The following is a 21,355-nucleotide window of genomic DNA, read 5'->3' as shown; positions in this document are numbered from 1 at the left end:
GCTTAAATATTTGATAGTGCTCTATTAAGAACAACAGCAGCAGGAAAACTTGAGGGAAAATGTCATCTGTTATTTCTTCATTCCAAAAATGAATAAACAAGGCCCATCTCTCAATGAATTGGTCTTAATGGCCATCATTTACCACTTTCCTTTTATATGTTTGCTTTTAACATAATAAAATGAATGCTAAAATATAAATGGCTAAATGTTTTTATGACATAAATCTTATTTTGAAGTGGCAAGGATACTTGTGTGCAGATAGATGTTGTAAGAGATCAGTTAACATTTATACATCCCACATTTTAAACCTCTGACTGTTCTTACAGGGACCTAAAAATGCATTTAGACAGCAGATGTGGTATATGGAATGTGTGGGAATATACTTTGGGGGCCACCTGTCCTGGGATTTGGAAGACAGACCCAATTTGCAAGCACTGCATTTTGCATCGGTATTAACACATTCATTCATGCATTCTCTCTCTCTCCCCCCCCCACCCCTTTGAAATAAGGGTTATACTGTAAGATTGGGCAAACCTTTTTCCCTATGGAAATTGTGATAGCGAGAAAAAAAAATCTTTAAATATGTATCATTATCATCATCATCAAGTTAATAATAAACTAGTCTTTGCCCCTTTTGCAGTTAATGTAGAAATTTATTGCATGGACCATTTTAATAGCATTTAACCATGGAGTGCTGTTTTGTAGTTCTTTAGATATTAGGGGCAAGCTACCTAGTGCACACATAAGAAGACACAGCAGCTTTTGGAGGCCGTAGCTTGGATGCAGACTCTTCCTCTCACATGTGCCTTTGGAGTATGCCTTTTTGTGGATCAAAGTTGTTCAGGGAGAGTTGGAGTCCTAGCTGATGGAAATTTTAGACAAGCAGAAGGCTCTACTAACATCTAAGGAGGAGGACTGCAAGTTCAAGCAGGGTTAGTCCTTTCTGAGCCAAAAGCCATCTTAAAAGCTTTGGAATGCAGTTGGTTTTCAAGCCATAATGGCACAACCAGCTTAAGTCCTCAGGGTCAAGGTCTTCCAGGCTACCATTCCCATCCACTGCAGCCATTTCTTCATAGTCCAGATTCCAGAATTGGCCCCAAAAGACCCCTCCTCCTGACACCAGGGAAGTTCCTCCCCGGGGTCATAGGAAACCAGCTTCTTACATTTTCACATCTTGAGTTCAATGATAACATACAGATGGCTCCTCAAGACATTCACTCTAGGCTACACTCTGGAGATTAACGTCTTCCAAGTGAGTACTTTTCCCCAACACCTCAGTCCTCCTGGGCAGAAAAACACTTGGCCTATGGGATAGCCATCCATCACCTTCTTGAGATCAAGTTGATCTCCCGGATTCACACCCACACTAATTTGGATTTGAGTGGCTGAACAAACATATCAGCCACAAGTGCTTCAAATTGAAGTCTCTGACTCTTGAGTTCCATTGCGCAGGTTCTGGACAGGGATGACTGGGTGACATTAATTGATCGTCGGAGGCCTAACTACAGTTCCTCATCCCAGAAGTTCCTTCACTTCAGCTGCATAGCTCGCCATTTTCAACACTGGGCCCTCCCTATGGGCCTCTCCCCAGTCCCAAGAGTATTTGTGAAGGTCTTGGTGGCCATTGTGACATATCTGAGGATCTTGGGCATGTGGGTGCAGACATACCTGAATGTTCTTTTGTTTTGGTTCACCTTGAGGGAGAAATGCAGATGGGACCAGAATACTAGACTGGAATGCCTGCAAATCCATGGCTTCATCATAAATTGGGAGAAGAGTTCCTTGGAACCCACTCAGCATGTCACCCACTCTGAGATTTAGTTGTACATTCAGCATGCACCACTTGGAGGAGCTCGGGGAGAAGTGGACCCTCCCCATATATCAAGTTCTCGTGTCACTGACCATAGATCTGATGGTTCTGGTGCAGCTTCTGGGCATGATGGTGTCCTGCCAAGATCTCATTTCACAGGCACATCTACACACCTTACTACTTACCAGACTCAGATTATGGAATCCAGACATCTCCAGACTGCCATACCACATAATCTTGCAAAGAGCTTTGTTGATGGGTGGTCCAGCACAGGTGCCCGGGGGGGGTGTAGCCTTGAGGAGCTTCACAGAGAAGTTATTGCAACAGATGTCTGCCTGTATGGCTAGGGCCCCCACCTGAGGACTGTATTGATTTGGGTATGTGGAATCAGCAGGACTCCCAGTTCAGTGTAACCTGGTTGGATCTCAGTGTGATCTGACTGCCTGTCTTGGATTTCTCCCCTCACATTCAAATGGTTGCTTAGAGGGGTGTATCAGTGGAATCCTCTGATGGTCCATTGGTTTCCTGTTTGGAACCTTAACTATGTGTTGACTGCCTTTATGGGTCTGCCCTTTGAACTTATGGCCTCATGTGAGCTCAAATTTCTGTTACACGAAATGGTTTTTTGGGGGGAATCATCTTAGGTAAGCAGCGTTGTCTCAGGATTCTAGCCCATGTGGTTTATTGTAATATATCTGATGGTGGATATTTCAGATGCTTGCTTCGGTGTTGAGCAGGTTGGACATTCCTGGATGAAAGAGTACTGTGAAAAAGGAAAGTCTTTAAAAATTGGCAAAGTAGCAAGAAACTCAGGCCAAATCCACACAGATACTTCCTGTGCTCTCAGCAGAGAGAATACAATAGGGAAAGGATAAGATACAATGAACCAGTGCTTCTTTTTAAAAACACAGTGCAGGCACTTTCAATTCCCTGCGGTGCTCCAAGCCACTGACAGTTTTGAGGTATGGGTGTGCATTCATTTTTAAAAAATCTTTGCACTCTAAGGTTTGAGTTTGGATGTTTGCTTTAAATGTACTCAACAACATTGCAGAAAAACAACAGTGATTATATTATGGTGATAGGGTGACACACACACACACACACGAAACTTGCTAGTGATGGGATTCCCAGGACTCCACCAGCGCTGTGCTTGAGGGAGGGGGGCCAGCTCTGTGTGGTGCATACTAGAGAATGGGCTCAGTTAAACCTGAGTGTGGGAACTGCAGCTTTAAATTCTTTAAATTTAAATCCCCAGGGCTTGTTACACACAAAACCTCAAGCGTTATCATTAGGGGGTTATGTCTGAAATTTTTGTGTTTGCTGGAGGGAGTTCTTATGATTAAAGAGAGCAGTTTTCAATGAGCAAGACAAGTTCTGATCTGTCCTTTTTTTCACCTCGGCTCGGGGCAAAGACCAGCAGCTTGAGGTTGACCCCTGGAAGAAGCTGGCTCTGAAAAGGAAGATGTGAAAGGCTGGAAATGCTCTTTCTAATGCTCTGCTCTGGAGCCAGGAAAAGGCAGCTGCTTCTGGCCTTTCTATTTTTTTCCCTGATAGCTGAGAGCTGGGCTTGTTGCCATATCTGTTTGTCTGTCTGTGTCTCCTTGTTTTTCTCAGAAAGCTTCAGAGGCCAGTTGCCCGTAGCGGGTTGCTGGGAACAGAGGTCGCTCCTTGTATCGTCTTAACTCTCCATGCCAGAGCGTTCATGCTTGAATAGGAAACAGCAAGATCTGTCAATATAGGCCTTTTCTTCAGAGCTTTGAGTCTGCATTCTCCACGGCCATCTGTTCCCTTTCACCCTTTTGGACAATGTTGCTATTTGAAACTTCTCTCCCTCCCTCCCTCCCTCCCTCTCCCCATCTCTATTACAAAAAAAAAAAAAAAGTTTCTGTGAAATAGTTTGGACTCTAACATCCTTAACTATAGTTTTAACTAGCTAAAAATGACATTAAAAGTGACGGGGGGGATCAATATTTCACAGGAGAGACAAAAACCGTACAGCCCAAACATTCAGTATCTTTTTTTCTCTTCATGTGGCTGTGTAGGAATTACTTTATTTAAAGCAGTGATGGTTCTTATTATGTTACAGATGTGGGCTGTGTTTGTTGTTGTTATGAGAGGTATGGCACCAGCCCCTATAGACCATAATGTATACATACACTATTAACAAAGCTGACATTCTAAATTTCTTGTTTTGAAGCTGCGAAAACACTGCATTTTTATAGTCTTGTTAAGAGTCCTGTTGGGCAACTGAAAATCAGCTTTGACTGTATGGAAATTTCAAAGTGGATTATGCCTGGCCATGAAGTGAAGTTGTCATATAGCTAAAGATGATTTGCTCTCCTGGGATTTGGCAGTCATTGTGCTCAACATAAATTTCCTAACAATGAGCAGTATCTGGTGAAGTAGTTCCATTAGTGCAAAGATTAACATTTGTGCAATGCAACGTCCCTGATCTCTCCTCCCCAAATCTGTTCTAGAGGATTGGGGGAACCCCTGGAACAGATTTAGGGGCTGGAGAAGAGATGGGGACTTTCCTTTGCATAGCCATAAGTCATTGCCCTAACGAACAACTTTGCTGGATACTGCCCAACATGAGACAACACACAGAAGTCCTTATTGTTGGTGGTGATGGTGGTGATGACAGCTGTGGAAGAATTGCAAAAATGGTCCCAAGCCTCTTCAGGGCCTTATTTTTAGGCACAGTACAAATTTCTAGTTGGGAATATTCCCAACGACTAGAAATACTCCAATAGTTTATTGAGAGTGGGGCTCACCATTAGCAGTGGCACAGCCTCATCTATCTATCTATCTATCATCTATCTATCTATCTATCTATCTATCATCTATATCTATCATCTATCTATCTATCATCTATCTATCTATCTATCTATCTATCATCTATCTATCTTCTATCTCTATCTATCTATCTATCTATCTATCTATCTATCTATCTATCATCTATCTATCTATCTATCTATCTATCTATCTATCTATCTCTTCTATCTGTCTATCTAATCTATCTATCTATCTGTCTATCTCTCTATCATCTATCTATCATCTATCTATCTATCTATCATCTATCTATATCTATATCTATCTATCTATCTAACTATCTATCTAATCTATCTCTATCTCTATCTATCTATTGATCTGTCTATCAATCTATCGATCTATCCATCCCCCAGCCCCCGCTGCTGCAAGTGGTATCAGCAGCAATAACTTGTTGGCAGTCTTCCCACCATTTTGCATTCTTTGCACATTCCTGGACCTAGCATTATTCTGGGGCTTGACAGGGAAAGAAGGTATACCTGCTGCCACAAAAAATGGTAGAAAATATTTGGAGAAAATTCTGCAAAGTGGCCTTTGTTTTCTAGGGAGAGCAGAAAAAGAAAAAGCTTAGAAAGCTTCTCAGAAAAATATCTTCTACGAAACCTTGGTTCAACTCTGGTTCTTGATGTTATGCAAGCAATATGGTTTTTGCGACCTTGTTGCTGTTTTCCTATGCCTTGCTCTCACAATCTGGCCTCTGATGATGGCATATGTAATTCTGCCATCTCACATTATTGTTACTATTGTCTCAGATCTGCTTATTTAAATTATTATTATTTTTAAATAATGTCCATTTAGATAGACAGTCAAGTCAGATTGCAGATGTGAATAGGATCGTTCCCCTCCCCAACTCCCCGGTCAATGTTAGCACTCATATCTAGGCTTACATTTTTGGTTTCGTTCTTTCCTACGCTATGATTCTAGTTGGAACTCCTTTACTTTTGACTAGGGGAAAGTGATATTGCAGCTGAAAAGGTTGGATTTTAAATAGTCCCATGGTTCAAGCACATTGTGACCTGCACAAAGTACAATTTGGACTAGCATTTAGATTAAATTCCAAGATGAAATAATTGCTTTCAAGTTGTGCCTGTAATTAACCAAAGTACTGTTGGCAGACATGCAAAATTCAGGTGTCCAAATTCTTTTGTGCCTCAAGCCTATATTTTTGAAAATTCTTGTAAAATGTGGCTATTGGCAGATGTGTCAACCAGATGAAAAAAATCTAAATCAGTTGGAAAGATATGTGGGTTCATTCTTCTCAGTAAGCAGCAATAGCAGTGAAGACAAACCAAGAGAAGTCCCAACAATTCTATTGTCTAACGCTTGCAGTAGAATTATTGTGGTAATTACAACAGAAATATACACATGGGGATATTAATTTACATCTAAAGAATGTCTTGTCAGGGTTCCCCTATCAAATTTAGAAGTGAACAGAAGTTGAAAGTACCAGCTTTATCTGCCAGAAGCTAACCTGGATCCTTGCTCCTCGTGCCATTCATCTCTGTTGAGGACCATAGTCCTCTTTCAGCTACACCAGCTCTTAGCCCTTCCATGAATGGCTACTCCCCATTCCGTCCCTATACAAACTTCTGTGTAAGCCTCTCCTTTTGTAATCAGGCTTGATGCAGAAAGTACCTCCTGTCTGGAGCTCACAGACTCCTTGTTGCATCAAGCCTTTCACCGGTTCCTCATTCTCACCTATCCTATATGTGCCTTGACTGCCTTTCTGGAGTTGACTCCAGCTGGCAATTTCATTTTGCTCCTCAGTGAGACACTTAGGCCCAATTACCTTACTGGAAAACACCCAGACCTAACAGGTCCTGGCTGCATGGGGGATATGGAATATCTGTGCATGATACTAACTAATGAGATTTCATGGTTTTCATGGTTTTCTGAGAAATGGGCTGGACTAGTTGTTGTAGACCCCACTGGAATTGTGGCCTCTCTAACTAGTATTTCCTGCAAATCATTTTCATCTCAGCAGAGAAGAATCATGAAGCCTAATTCCACTTAGGACACAGTTCAAGGTTACTTTCAAGGATGAATCTGCAGGTCAGGGTTTAGTTTTTTAATCACACTGAGATATTTTTCTTTTGCCACAAGTTGAAATCCATGTGGAATTGACATGAGTAATGTTTGATGAACTCATTTCAGTCTGCAATGAGATCCTTCTCATAGTTTGATTCAACATGTATCTCCCCAGAAGATGAATGCAATCATTACCTATAAATAAAGAAATTTGTTCCCTACAGATGCTGGTGCAACAACTTTTCTAATAGAACTCAATACAGTGGTACCTCTGGTTACGTACTTAATTCGCTCCAGAGGTCTGTTCTTAACCTGAAACTGTTCTTAACCTGATGCACCACTTTAGCTAATGGGGCCTCCCGCTGCTGTCGTGCCGCTGCTGCGCAATTTCTGTTCTCGTCCTGAAGCAAAGTTCTTAACCCAAGGTACTATTTCTGGGTTAGCGGAGTCTGTAACCTGAAGCGTATGTAACCCGAGGTACCACTGTATATGCAGATGGAAAAATTTTCCTTTCTGTTTATAACTTTACCTTTGCTGAATATACCTAAGTTTAAGCACTTTATAAACAATAATATGGATCAGTATGTGGGGTGGGGTGGGAGTATAAGATCCATCCCTGAAACTACTGCTTTTTTCCCTTTTAAATATTTTTACTGTGAGGCTTATGCGTGTTAGGCAACTTTCTAGGTTTTAGCTTGTGGAATTTGTAAAAATGGCAAATCCAGATGATGGGTGAACAGCAGCAAAGAATGACATAACATAACAGCTGAGAGAGACTGGCGTGGGAAAATGAAATGCTTTACCCTGAGGTTTTGAGCATAGTGTGCAGAGGCGTTTGAATTTGCACTGACAGTTTCAAACCTCTCTTGTTTCTTCCTCAAGATTTAAGGGACATAAGCATATGTAATTCAAGCATTCCACTCCCTCACAATCACCACATCCAATATGCTTAATACCATTGTATTCTCTCCTAAGGGAAGTATTTTATGTAATAGCTCATAGTAACACTCATAATAAATTTTCAGAAAACTCAGTTCTCTGAGTGTTGCGCTTTATGTAACTAAAATGACACCATCCACACACCTGAGAGAATGCTGTGAGCAGGCCTGGAGGAATTGAAAGGCTTGCAGAAGTACAAAGCAGGGTGAGGGGAGCCCAAAATGGCTCAGTTGGGACTGAGTATTTTGGGTTGCCAATGAGTACTTGCTGCCTGTTGGATTTGGGGGAGAGAGGAACAGGATGAAGTATCCTGAAAGAAGAAAGTGCTGGCAGGCTAAAACCCTGAACAGAAACAGTCCACTCTGCAATTCTGCTGAGCTCAGTCGGTTAGAGTGTGGTGCTGATAACGCCAAGGTTGCAGGATTGATCCCAGTATGGGACAGCTGCATATTCCCGCATTGCATAGACTGGATGATCCTCAGGGTCCCTTCCAACTCTGCAATTCTATGCTTCTATGCTAGTCTTCAGAAATGCTATTTGGGACTTCCATGTCCTAAGTCCCTTCTTATGTACAGACAAGAAAGAAAATTCTTCCTTTTCTTTTTCTAAATGATGAATAAGTAAATATGATTTTGCAGTGGGAACTGTTTTATAATTCAAGAAATAAGGATGAAGAGGGGAATATATTTGTAAACAGGATTGGTTGCAGGATCCTATCAAGGCAAAGGAAGAATAGAACGAAAGAGAAAACCAGAGTTTTATGACACACTTTTGCAAGTTATGTTCAGATGAGAGAATTTTTCAGCCTGTCAAACAGAAAAGCTGAGCGAAATACTGAATTTGAAGAAGAGCATCAGGATTTCTTGGTGATCAGAGTGTATATCGTCTTATACATTCTTATACTGCACCATCATTGCTGCAAAAGCAACACAACAGAGTAACTATAAAAAACAGAAAGAGAAGACAGTTAGAATATTGGAAGTTAAAATGTTTGTTATTGTTAACCACAGAAGTTTTTTCCTTTCAAATGAAAAGAGAGAATCTCATCAATTCTTTTAGGTTGTGGTTTTCTGCAACTCCTAATCTTAGCCTCTCTCTGCCACTATAAAACAACCAGCTGTCTTCCCACCTCCACAGAGCCTGTGAAACCTGATCATTTTACTCAGGGTTGGTGCATCTAGTAGATCATCTGGCTAGGATTCAGAACAGCTGGATAATTTCTTTTCTTTTTCTTTTTGGTTCTTTAGTAGACAAGAGCCTAAGTACTGGCTTGAGGCCTCTCACTGAAGGGTTTCAAAACAAAATGGAATCCACATGAACCCACTGACGCCAGGAGTTGAGATTCCCTAATGCAAAACATGTTGTGATGACAGTAAACCTGCATGCCACTTCCAAGGATCCTGAAATTAAAAACAAACATAATGTGATTGACCCGGTAGAGAATTCACATTACTATTCTTAATACTAAATCTAGAGCTCCTATTATTTTCAGGGTGGAGCTTGGCTTAGATCTTTTGTTGTTTAGAAAAGCCTCATTAAGTCTCACTGGTTATACCGGGGTGTGGGGGTGGGAATCTATGAAAAAGTCATTTTTCCAGCAAATATTCACATATTTCTTTAGGATTGTGATCTAAATGGAGAAAGGGAGCAAAAGTTAAAACATTTTCAAGAGCAACCAAAAATATGGGGGTATCCAACAAATTCATACTCAGTGTAGACCCACTGAAGCTCATGGACTTAAGTTACTCAAGTTACATTCGCCATCACCCCGTGGTTGTATTTTTTAAAAAATAATAATTGAGGATCCCTGGGTGCATTACTTATAGCAGGCTTTCCTGGTCCAGGAGCTGGAAACAGACATTCCTTGCCACTGAAGACATCTTGACCTCCAGTTACAATTGTGGATCAGATAGTTCTATCAGCCTACATACCTGCTTCATTTGGGGAAGTGCTACCCCATCCAAAATAGGCTGTCCTCCTAACCCCTGCACCCAAAAAGCCTGTACCTTCATCTTACTGGGATTCACTCATAGTTTATTTGCCCCTCATAAGTGCATAACTGCTTATCTACTACCTCATATCTATCAGCATATCTACTACCTCATCTGATTCAGGTGAAAAGGAGAGGAATAGCTGTTGGTCATCAGCACATTAATACTACTATCCTCCTAATCACCAGAAATCATGAAGATCCTTGAATGAGTCAAAGCAAAAATTTGTGGAAAAATGGGATAGTTATAGAAGATATGTTCAAAAATACAATAATAGTTTTGACTCCGTGCTAGCATTAGAGCAGTGTTTCCCAACCTTGTGCCTCCAGCTGTTTTTGGACTACAATTCCCATCATCCCTTGCCACTGGTCTTGCTAGTCAGGGATGATGGGAGTTGTAGTTCAAAAACAGCTGGAGGCACAATTTTGGGAAACACTGCATTAGAGTGATAAAGGAACTAAAAGGAGGTGGATAACAATTAAGGATTTATTATGTTTTCAGAATGTATTAGAAAAATTATATAGAAAGGTTTATTGTTTTGTGTACATTCAAATGTAAGATAAAATATATGCAAAGGGACTTGACAGGAAGTCAAAGTTGAAGAAAATATTTTGGGAGATAAAAGGGGGAAAATATTTACTTTCATTATTATAACTTTGTGTGTGGGTGTGGGTGTGTGGGTGTCTGCACATATGTGTGTTGTATGCAATGTTTGGGAGGAAATAAGACGATAAATAACAAATAACAAACTAAATATCAATGTATGTAATTTTTATTTCTTAATTATATTTAGTGGTAGTATGGCTGCATTGTTTTTTGTAACATAAAATCATTCAATAATTTATTTATTTTTAAAAAAGAATGTGTCAGGCTTTTCCAGGGCTTATCAAGCTGTTTTGGAATGGGGAAAAGTCATATGTTGGGGAGGGCCCATAACTCAATGGTAGAGCATCTACTTTGTATGCAGAAGGGACCAAGCTCAATCCCTGGCATCTCTAAGTAGGGCTGTATGAAACGGGAGAATCATTGCCAACCCATGAAGAAAGTGCTGAGCTAGATGGACCAATGGTGCAGCATAAGGCAGCTTCCTATGTTCCTTCCTATCTATAAGATGAACAAGATTCTGCCCTTCAATGCATCCACAGAGCATTGTGGATTGTCTGGTGAGCAGGTGATGTAGAGAAAGAATTTCTCTCCTAATTCAGTTTATTTGAACCGTATGTGCATCTTTGTATTATTATCCACTACCCCCCACTGTGTTTTATTTTTCTCAAGCCAATGCATTGCAGAGTGATTAGTTATATGTCTTTTTTTTCATTTATATGTAGTGCTGGCATACATGTTTGAATAGATTTCTGCATACCCCCCAAACCTTTGTTTATTAGTTCCTCATGGATCAGCAATGAAGCATGCGCCATGTCCTGGGTACGGAATGCACCTTGGCCGGCTAGTCCAGGGAATGAGATCATCCCTTTGGACATCAAAACTGTCAAGCGTACCTCCTAATCTGAAACAATACTGCAGAATGGAGAGAAGGGAGAACGTGAGGCAAAAAACATGTGAAGGGCACCACATGCGTGGAGACATGCTTTGTTTAGCTCTCTTTAAAACTCCTTCAATTGATTTGATTAGCATTGTCCCTCTGGTTTGTTTGTTTTTTTAACTTCAGTTTAAATCTATTGATACTATTGATTTAATTTCCATGAACTTTCACATGAGAGAAACCAATAATTCTGAAGGAAAAAAGCACGCCTCCTTAAAAAATAATTATGTATCTTGTTCCAAGCACTAACTTAAAAGCTGTGTTGTCTCCTGTGTCAGAGAAGGGGCAGTGCTTCATCTAAGGTGGTGCCCACCAGTTGTTGTTTTTTTTAAGAGGGTCATATGAAGAGCCCCACTGCAAAGACTACAGGATTTTGTTCTCGCAATGGCTAACCAAATGCCTGTAGGAAGCCCCAAAGCAGGACCCAATCGTCTTCTGTTAATGATCTCCAACAACTGGTATTCAGACACATACTGTCATTACTTCATTTTATGGCAGTGATAGTTTAACTGTGTGAAGAATTACTAACCTTTTGTCCTGAATCTTACAGCAGTCACCCTGGTCCTAGTATTATGAGAGAGACAGAAAAACTAATATCTACCCCCTTTTTTCTAAATCGTGCATAATTTTATATACCTCTACCATGTCCCTCACTACTTGCCCTTTTTTAAAACTAAAAAGCCCGAAATGTTGTAATTAGGGCCAACATATTGGTATGATGGTTGTTTTGCGGATTGGGGAACAGAGGGGGCGGGGCTTATTTGGGTCTCAAGAAAATGTCAGTAAAGTTGAAGATGGGATAAGGCAAGGGATATGTGTGATAAAATGCCCAGTTAATCTTCTTTCATGGTCTTTTAAAAATTCATTTCACAGTTGAAATAATAGAATAGTTTTTAAGCAACATATTTGAGCTCCTATCTCTCTCCCTCCCATTTCCGATTTCCTGCCCCTGAGACATCTGTTGTCTCCTGGTGTTTAGTGCTAAAAGAGGCAAAATGTCTGGCTCTTAACTGCCATTGAACTCTCCTGGGGACCTCCTCAGTTTCCTCCACAGTACACGTTGCCGCTTCCTGATTTACTTCCCTCTGTTTTATACAACATGCAGAGATTGCAGAAGGGGTATAGTGTTTCTGTTTTAAATAGAAACCTTCCCACCCACCCCCAGTTGCCCTGTAAAAGGGAGGTTGCTCTACCCCAAAATAGTTGTCTTGCACTAAAGCATATATGTGAGCAGCTCAGAGGGTCACACAAATAGTCCTGCCAGCAGTTGTCAAGGCAGGTGCTGCTGCAGCCTGGTACCACAAGTGTTTCCCCCCAGAAATAAGGAAAGAGTAATTTATGTGCCTGCACTCTTTCTAACCACTGTGCCCCCTGAACCTGCCTCCACTGCTCACTCAGCCTACCTGTTGACATAGTGGGAGTCCTGGGTGTGTACAGGAATGCCGAGAGCAATGATATATTTCCTTCGCTTGCATGCTAAGTTTAACTGTTTCCTAGCCACGTCCACATCTGGATTGCAATTTTCACGATGTGAGAGTTGATAGAGGTGCAGAAATAAGAACTTTGGAAAAGATGATTTTTCTCATGAGTCAGCTTTTGTCTCATATATCCCTGCTCATTTGGTGACATGGTGGAAAGTCTTCAGTACCTATATAATGGAGAAACCTCATTTAATTTTACACGGTTATGAGCCTTTTCTTTTTGAAAGTTCAGGGGTTTGAGGTGAAAGAATGAATATGAGTGTGTGTGTTTGTGGGGAATCCTTTAAATAGGAGTGAGAATTAACAAAATCTGAAAATCTAATAGTCTGCAAAAAGAAGTTTTGAGAAAACTATGTCATATTATTATGCATTTGGATATAACCAGAAAAAAACATATCAAAGTGACTGGGAAAGAGAGCCAAGACAAAACACTTAATAAGAAGCATGGAAATGGATTTGAAATGTGTACCTCAACAGACTTTGTGTACGAATGTGAAATAGAGGGTTGTTGTTTTTAAATTGACATACATCTGGTAGGTAACCCATGCATGACTTTGTCATATACAGTGGTACCTTGGTTTACAAACGCATCAGGTTACAAACTCTGCTAACCCAGAAGTAGTACCTCGGGTTGAGAACTTTGCCCCAGGATGAGAATGGAAATTGCGTGCCAGCGGCGCGGCAGCAGCGGGAGGCTCCATTAGCGAAAGTGCGCCTCATTTTAAGAACAGTTTCGGGTTAAGAATGGACCTCTGGAACGAATTAAGTTCATAACCCAAGGTACCACTGTATACAGTAGAGCAGTCAACATTTTCTGGAGGTGCAGCTTAGAAAATACTAGCATGCCTCATCTTTTCTGGTCATGTTTTAAAATAAAAATAATTGGAAAATCAGAAAAAAATGAAATAGAAGTTATAACAGGATATGATTAACTAGAAGATACATTGATCATATTGTTTGGGCATGTTAAATACTTGGTATTATCATTTGCTGGTAATATACTAAGGAGTAAACAGTACACAGATCCAGAATGGAGTCCCTAAAACTGTTGGATGGCGTCTTGTACACCCCTTTCCAGCATGTCTTTGTTTGAATCTGGCCTTTCCCAGCCTCTCTTTTCCTTGATGCCCAGGTCATTCCTCTTTTATGGGATGCATGCACTGGTTTGTCTGATATGACATGGAAAGTACATGCAGCTGTCATAACTCCTTGCAAGACATGGTAAATGATTGCCAGTTGTTGTTTTTAATTCTTGTATAAGCAGCTGTCAATAATAAGCACGTCCGATATAGCATGAATACAACTAATCTCTCCTTTTTGGTTTTTCACTCTAGTGTTATCTTGGAAAATGCATTCGACTTAAAATATGAAATGTCATTTTACTTCAGTTACAAGAAGGTAATATCAATGCTTCTGTCTTCTTTATTCTAGGCTCTAGAAATGGAGAGTCTGGCTATGTGACTGCAGCACTAGGGAATACTTGGAGTCATAGCGTGAATACAAGACTCATCTTGCAGTATCTGGATTCACAGACAAGACAGGTGAGGCACCAGGGGAAGCAATGTTACTCCTACAGTAATGTATATGACAGACACATTCTACTCAGAGAAGGTACTCTAAGTTGTAGTTGTCATGTTTTAGTTAGATACAACTGAGAGTCCTATAATAAGAAGGAAGGAGGGGCAAAAACATTTTATTTCTTTGCTTCACCTTCCTCCTCTTCTACAGGGAATCTATACTGGGGTTGACTTCAGAAAAAGCTTCCTCTGACCTTAGTTCTGCTATGATCCTCTTCAGGGATGAGGTCAAGGACTCAAAGTCAGAGGATGAAATTCCACAAGACAAGCCTGTGGTGCTGGTGCCCTTCTGGCCCAATGATATCACATAGAAACCACAGTACAACCACAGTCTACTTCTCTCCTTTGGAGTAAAAGGAGTGGGCCAGGCCCCTTTAACTGAAGGTGCGTCTTTCATTGAAGGCAGAGCTTGCAGTTGGAACAGAACTGGTCTGCCTATGTAGTGTATAATCTGCAGTCTAAGGTCAACTGTTGGTAACATCTGATATCTGCTCATCTATAGTACTCAGACTGAGCCAGGCACAAGGCAGTTTGCCTTACCTTGCCACCGTGGCAGTATGTCAACGACATAAGAACGCAAGAGTAGCCTGCTGGATCAGGCCAGTGGCCCAGCTAGTGCAGCACCCTGTTTTCAACCAGATGCCTGTGGGAAACCAGGGAGCAGAATGTGAGCACAAGAGCATTCTTCTCTCCCGTGGTTTCCAGCTACGGTATTTTGAAGCACTGCTGCCCTCCAACTGTGGAGGCAGAGCTTGGTCATCATGTCTAGTAGCCACTGATGTCAGTTAAGTGTCTCAGAAAAAATCCCCATTACCCTGCATCAGCCTGCCTTTGTTCTCCTATGGTCACTCCTTTTCCCCTGGGCTGGTGCACATGCACTTCTGCTGCCAGAGACTCCAGATGGCTCATTGCCACCATCCAAGCATTTTGATGTGGGGAGATATGGAGGTCATTCTAACCTCTCACTATTTTTTCATTAGTCTTGATCATTGGTAGATATTCTATCTTACCTAGCCATGCTTCTTGGTGTGGCCCACACAGAGCCAACACATGGATGTCTTCTTTACTAAAGAGGTAGTTGCATGGGTAGGAATGTAATGCATGCATCTATATCTGGGAAAGGATCTTCAAACATGTCTGGAAACATGTCTGATAGTTTTTAGAAATAGCTGCGTGTGTTATGTTGCTATTGCAAGATTCTCATGCATCTTAAGACATAAGTATATGGGGGAAACTTGTTCCTCCAGTACTTTCCCGTGGCTAGTAGTACTCTCTGCGGCTTGAGAAAAACAATTGAATTATCTATGCTCTTGGATGGGCCACCTTTGGTTTTCAAAAGTGTTTCTGGAGTTTATTTTAGTGCCTTAAGATTTAGCTTATTAGTTTAGAAGGTGAAATTTTGGGGTTGTTACAGCATGTGTAGGCATAGACGACTGTGATTTGAGCACTTTCCTATTGTTTGTGTACTTCTATGTCAAACATCCGTTTTACATTTTAAGAAGTAAATGTTAATAATAATAATAATAATAATAATAATAATAATAATAATAATATATTATTTGTACCCTGCCCATCTGGCTGGGTTTCCCCAGCCACTCTGGGCGGCTTCCAACAAAGATATTTTTTTATTTCTGTAGGTATTTGTGAATAGGGTTTTATCATCTCCATCTGCAAATGCTGCTTTCTCTTTCCTCTCATAGTAAACAACTCCCAGGAATTAAAACAGACCAAACACCCACTATTTTAATTGACAGATCACACGTTTTTCAAGTGAAATGTTTAAAAACATTTTACTCTGGGGGTGGTTGTTGAGGGGTGTTTGGTTTTTTCAAACAGTGAGACAAGGTGCAAGAACACACTTTTCAGCAAACACCTGATTTCATTTTCATCTTTTTTCATGTGCGTGGTTGAGCTCTCTGTCACTGAATGCAGTTTTTCAAATGGCTTACAATCTAAACTCTGTTTAAACTCTGCCCAAGCTCTGTTAATGCATGGTCAATTTTTATGCCCCCTTTTGTGATGAATGCTCACTACCAAAATTGCACAATATACTTTACTATTTTGTGATTTAGACCCTTGCTTATAGAAGATTCAGGGGAGCCTTCAGCCTCATATGTTTTTGTTCCCACATCTAGTGGTTCCTTTTATAGAATGGCTGCTTTCTACCTGAGATCCTGTGGAAGGTTAGCATAGGCAAAACAGAGAGCTGGATTAGGTAAATGTGTGAACTGACCAGCAAAGGCTATTTTGGTGTTCATATGTACTTTAAGCGGAAAAGCTGTGAAAAGACAAATCTGATACATATACAAAATTGTGGGTGCATGCAGGTTAATAATCCTATGTTTTCATTTGTTGCTTGTGGAATTCTTAAAATAATTTTTTTGAGATTAAAGCGAAATGTTTAGTTGTCAGCAAATGTTACAGGAGCTGTCTGATTAGCAGTCTTCTGCTCTCAGTACAATATTGAGATGTGTTATAAGCCCAAGCTTAAGATTTCCCTGGCCTACTGATGCCAGACATCACTTCCCCAGTGTTCTTTGTTAGAGACCAGCTGGTTTTACCCTACTCTGATTAGTGCGAGATAAATAGCATTCCACCATTCTGACTGTCACACAAACACCAACTTGACTGGTAGTAGCAGGGGATGGCTTATGTTAAAACCTAAAAATGAAGCCACAGTAGTTTTTCCGCAAAGTCTAACTCTGAATATCTTAAAGGTTATACACTGAAAAATTATGTTTTTACGCCTAATGATTCTTCAGCTCTTCTTATATATTTATTCAACTGCAGGAGAGACACATTCTTTACTCTAGAAGTGCTTACAGATGTTTCGACATTTTTCAAAAAAGAAGCCCCCCAGCATCCCAAATGTTAGTGTTGCCATGTGTTAATAATAGTGTTTGATAGTGTTGCAGTGTTACAAATCAAAATAGCTAGAAATGAGAGGGGAGATAGTAGCACTCATCCTAATGTTTTTAAAGAAGTAATGTATTAACTATTTTACTTAAAAGCAAGTTTGTAAAAGCAAACAAGAAAGACTATAGAAGTGCAGGAGGAGGATAAATAATAACTTTACAATCCAAGTTCTTTAATGATGACACTTCATTATATATATGAATATTTAGATTCTGCTTTTCAGCCTTATATGAGTGTGGATAATGGAGGGGTACAGAATATGTTTTTGATGAGATTTGAAGAGGTTCTGGAGCCACAGCTTATAAGACATACCTGATGAGTCTGCTGTAATGTAGGGCTGACATATGTCCGGAATTTCCTGGGCATAGCCAGTATTCAGCCCTTGTATGTGTCTGGGTAGAAATCACTTAAATGTCTGAGAAAATCCGGATGTATGGCAGCCCATGTCAGAAGTGTAGATTTTGGCGAATTTCATTAAAAATCGTTGAAAAGCTCAATTTTGGTCAAAACTAAAAAAAAAAAAAAAAAAAAAAGCTAAACAATTTATGTGTCCGGATTTTCTCTTTTTGAAATATGGCAACCCTATGTAATGTGTTCCTTTAAAGGGACGCAGGTGGTGCTGTGGTCTAAACCACTGAGCCTCTTGGGCTTGCCGATCAGAAGGTCGGTGGTTCGAATCCCTGCAGTGGGGTGAACTTCCGTTGCTCGGTCCCAGCTCCTGCCAACCTAGCAGTTTGAAAGCACGTTAAAAAGTGCAAGTAGGTAAATAGGTACCGCTCCGGCAGGAAGGTAAACAGCATTTCCGTGTGCTGCTCTGGTTTAGGTGTTCTGTTGCACCAGAAGTGTCTTAGTCATGCTGGCCACATGACCCGGAAAAACTGTCGGCGGACAAATGCTGGCTCCCTCTGCCAGTAAAGTGAGATGAGCGCCGCAACCCCAGAGTTGTCTGCGACTGGACTTAACTGTCAGGGGTCCTTTATGTAATGTGTTGACTGAAACTGCAACAATTATAGACAAGGTGGGCATAAAGAAGATGTGAAAGGATAAATTGGGATTCTGAAAATGATCTCAAGTGTTTTGAGCAAGACTGGGATATGATAACTATTAGAACTTATGAGAGGAAATGCCTATCTGATAAGCAGGAAATGAAGACATTGCAAGAAAGGAAATGGAAGTGATAATTGACCGGAGGATCTGAAATTCTCTGGTTAGATTTTAGTAGTATGAGATGAATGCTCCCTTGTGGCCTGAGAATCTCATGTGGATGCTGGTAGATATGTAAACGTTTTCTGGAGAACATTTTGCTCAACCCTATAAAATATATAGGTTTAGAATGGCTAATGTTGTCTGCAGTTACTATGACACTCACCATGTGTGATGATGATACACAATGAGTTCAGTGCTGGTATGAAGTTTAACCAAATGCTAGTCTTTAAAAATATCTGTTTCTTCTCTTTATAATAATAATAATAATAATAATTTTTTATTTATACCCCGCCCTCCCCAGCCAAGGCCGGGCTCAGAGCGGCTTACAAACAATAATAAAAACAAGATGAATGATTACAACTTAAAAACAAAAATAAAATACAACATTAAAATAACGGAACATTAAAATATTAAAATGTAGCCTCATCGCAGGAGGAGAAGGAAAAGAAAGAAAAAAAAAGAGAGAGAGGGAGGGAGGGAGGGAATCAAATTGGCTCCAAGCCAAAGGCCAGGCGGAACAACTCTGTCTTACAGGCCCTGCGGAAAGAAATCAGATCCTGCAGGGCCCGGGTCTCATGAGGCAGAGCGTTCCACCAGGCCGGAGCCAGAGTTGAAAAGGCCCTGGCTCTGGTTGAAGCCAATCTAACTTCCTTAGGGCCCGGGACCACTAGGGTATTGCTATTTATGGACCTTGAGGCTCTCCGTGGGGCATACCGGGAGAGGTGGTCCCGTAGGTACGAGGGTCCTAGGCCGTGAAGGGCTTTAAAGGTCAAAAGCAGCACCTTAAATCTGACCCTGTACTCCACCGGGAGCCAGTGCAGCTTGAAAAGCACTGGGTGAATATGCTCCCATGGCAGAGACCCCGTGAGGAGCCTCGCTGCAGCATTCTGTACCCGCTGGAGTTTCTGGGACAGCTTCAAGGGCAGCCCCGCATAGAGCGAATTACAGTAGTCAAGCCTGGAGATGACCGTCGCATGGATCACTGTGGCCAAGTCGGGGCGGGAAAGATAAGGGACCAACTGCTTGATGCGGCGAAGGTGGAAAAATGTCGCCTTGGCTGTTGCTGTAACCTGTGCCTCCATGGAAAGGGAGGCGTCAAGGATTACACCCAAACTCTTAACAGAAGGCAATGGCACTAATTGGGCCCCCGCAAGAGAAGGGAGTTGGTCCCTCATCCCCATGCCATCCCGACCTAGCCATAGGACCTCTGTCTTCGAAGGATTTAGTTTCAATCGGCTCCCACGAAACCATCCAGCCACAGCTTCCAAGCATCTGGTCAGTGTGTTCGGGGTCGAGTCGGTGTGGCAATCCATCAGCAGATAGAGCTGAGTGTCATCAGCATATTGGTGACAGCCCAGCCCAAAGCTCCGGATAATCTGGGCAAGGGGGCGCATAAAGATGTTAAAAAGCATCGGGGAGAGAATTGCGCCCTGCGGCACTCCACACACAAAGGAGTGGCGCGACGACATTTCCCTCCCTAGTGCCACCCTCTGTCCCCGACCAGAGATAAAAGAGCACAACCAGTTACGGGCTATGCCCTGTATCCCCACGTCTGTGAGGCGGTGGTCCAGAAGATCATGATCGACCATGTCAAAGGCTGCTGACAAATCTAAAAGGATCAGCAGTCCTGACCCGCCTCGATCTAGTTGTCTACGGAGATCATCTGTTAGGGCAACCAGAGCCGTCTCCGTCCCAAAACCAGGACGGAAACCGGACGGAAATGGATCTAATGCCGATGTTTCCTCCAGAAACCTACCAAGCTGTTCAGCAACCGCTCTCTCAATTACCTTACCCAGGTATGGAAGATTTGAAACTGGGCGGTAATTGGATAGGTCTAAGGAATCTAATGAAGTTTTTTTTAAGAGTGGACACACCACTGCTTCCTTCAGTTCCCCTGGGAATGTCCCCGTGTCAAGGGACAAATTGATAATTTCAACCAGGGGGGTCCGCGCAACATCTGGACACTCCCTAATCAGCCAAGACGGGCACGGATCGAGGAGGCAGGTGGTGGGCCTAGCAACTTGGAGGAATCTATCCACATCAGTAGGGAGTATCCGATCGAAATGGTCCAACACTGGACCTGAAGTCAGTCGAGGGGCCTCCAGTTCAGTCACTGTATCTAAATTGGCATGATTTATGCATGATAATGCTGAAATTTGCATTATTATTATTATTATTATTATTATTACTTATTTCAAGTCATGCGTAGTGTATTTTTTTGCTTTTAATGCAGTAAAGTAGGAATAGACTTGATAAGAAATTGCATATATGTAGAGTTTCTCAAAACTTCAGGTTTTTTAAAAGAAAAACAAAACATTTTCTCCTTTACTACAGAATGTCTGTTATGAACAGATCAGTAACTTTTACCAGCAAAACTTTAATTAGAAACTTCAATGCTCCCTTCCTGATCAGTTTACTTTCTACCCTTGTATATTGTTCTTAATTTTGGTTTCCTTTTCCTTTCACTGTGAATTGAAATACTACTGGACATTCAGTTCTAGAAGCAGGCATGGATTTTAATAATTGTGCAACTTTCTGGGGTTTTTTTTCTCTTTGAAGATTTAATTCCCCAATATTCTATTCAGTTTATTACTCTTCCATCAAAATATACTAATTGTTTGTCCTTAAAAGGAGGGGGCTGGATCTTCAAGTAAAAACAGCTTCCCCTGTTAGGAGTTTCTTTGCTGCAGCTGTTTCGTAGTTCTTTCTGAAAGAAGTGGGACTTCATTTTCTCTTAATATTTTTGTAGCAGCATGCATAACAGTCAAGCTCTGATAAATAAGATAATTATGTTAATCAGAATACTATTAAAACCCTGGTACATTTCAAACAATATGTATTCATTCCTCATTTCTTTGAGCATAGGAAGTTTCAGGAGAGCTGTCTTTTTCTTCCCAGCCAGCTGCACAAATTCAAACTTGTTTTTCCTTCACTGGTTTACATTCACACTGCCAAACAGGTTTTTTTTTTTGGGGGGGGGGGCTGTTCTTCAGCCACATGTACACACGAGCAGAATGCTGATTTCAGCCCCTATA

At 41.2% G+C, this 21,355-nt stretch overlaps 2 protein-coding genes across 15 annotated transcripts in view; one reads left to right on the top strand and one right to left on the bottom strand.

The window, feature by feature from the left end:
• The window catches only part of RAD51B (RAD51 paralog B), a 351,970-nt gene that overhangs the window by 168,221 nt on the left and 162,394 nt on the right, over nucleotides 1-21,355 (top strand). For all 14 annotated transcript variants that reach the window (XR_014153916.1, XR_014153917.1, XM_081851645.1 and 11 more), the window contains one exon: nucleotides 14,053-14,162. Coding sequence is in view for 12 of the 14 variants with exons in the window: in XM_081851645.1 (XP_081707771.1) it covers nucleotides 14,053-14,162 (110 nt within the window). In the remaining 2 variants the exon portion in view is untranslated. The remainder of the gene's footprint in view (nucleotides 1-14,052; nucleotides 14,163-21,355) is intronic.
• On the bottom strand, nucleotides 18,805-20,057 carry LOC309336208 (uncharacterized protein). The gene is made up of 2 exons (XM_081851805.1): nucleotides 19,427-20,057; nucleotides 18,805-19,396 (listed from the first exon to the last, which is right to left on the bottom strand). Exons 1-2 carry the CDS (start codon nucleotides 19,907-19,909, stop codon nucleotides 18,806-18,808), a joined length of 1,074 nt encoding a protein of 357 aa, XP_081707931.1. The 5' UTR covers nucleotides 19,910-20,057; the 3' UTR covers nucleotide 18,805.

Source organism: Podarcis erhardii (genome assembly GCF_964252035.2).
Source record: "Podarcis erhardii genome assembly, chromosome: 1".
NCBI lineage: Eukaryota > Metazoa > Chordata > Lepidosauria > Squamata > Lacertidae > Podarcis > Podarcis erhardii.
The sequence above is the reverse complement of the archived record's forward strand: the minus strand, read 5'-3'. Positions and strand labels throughout refer to the sequence as shown.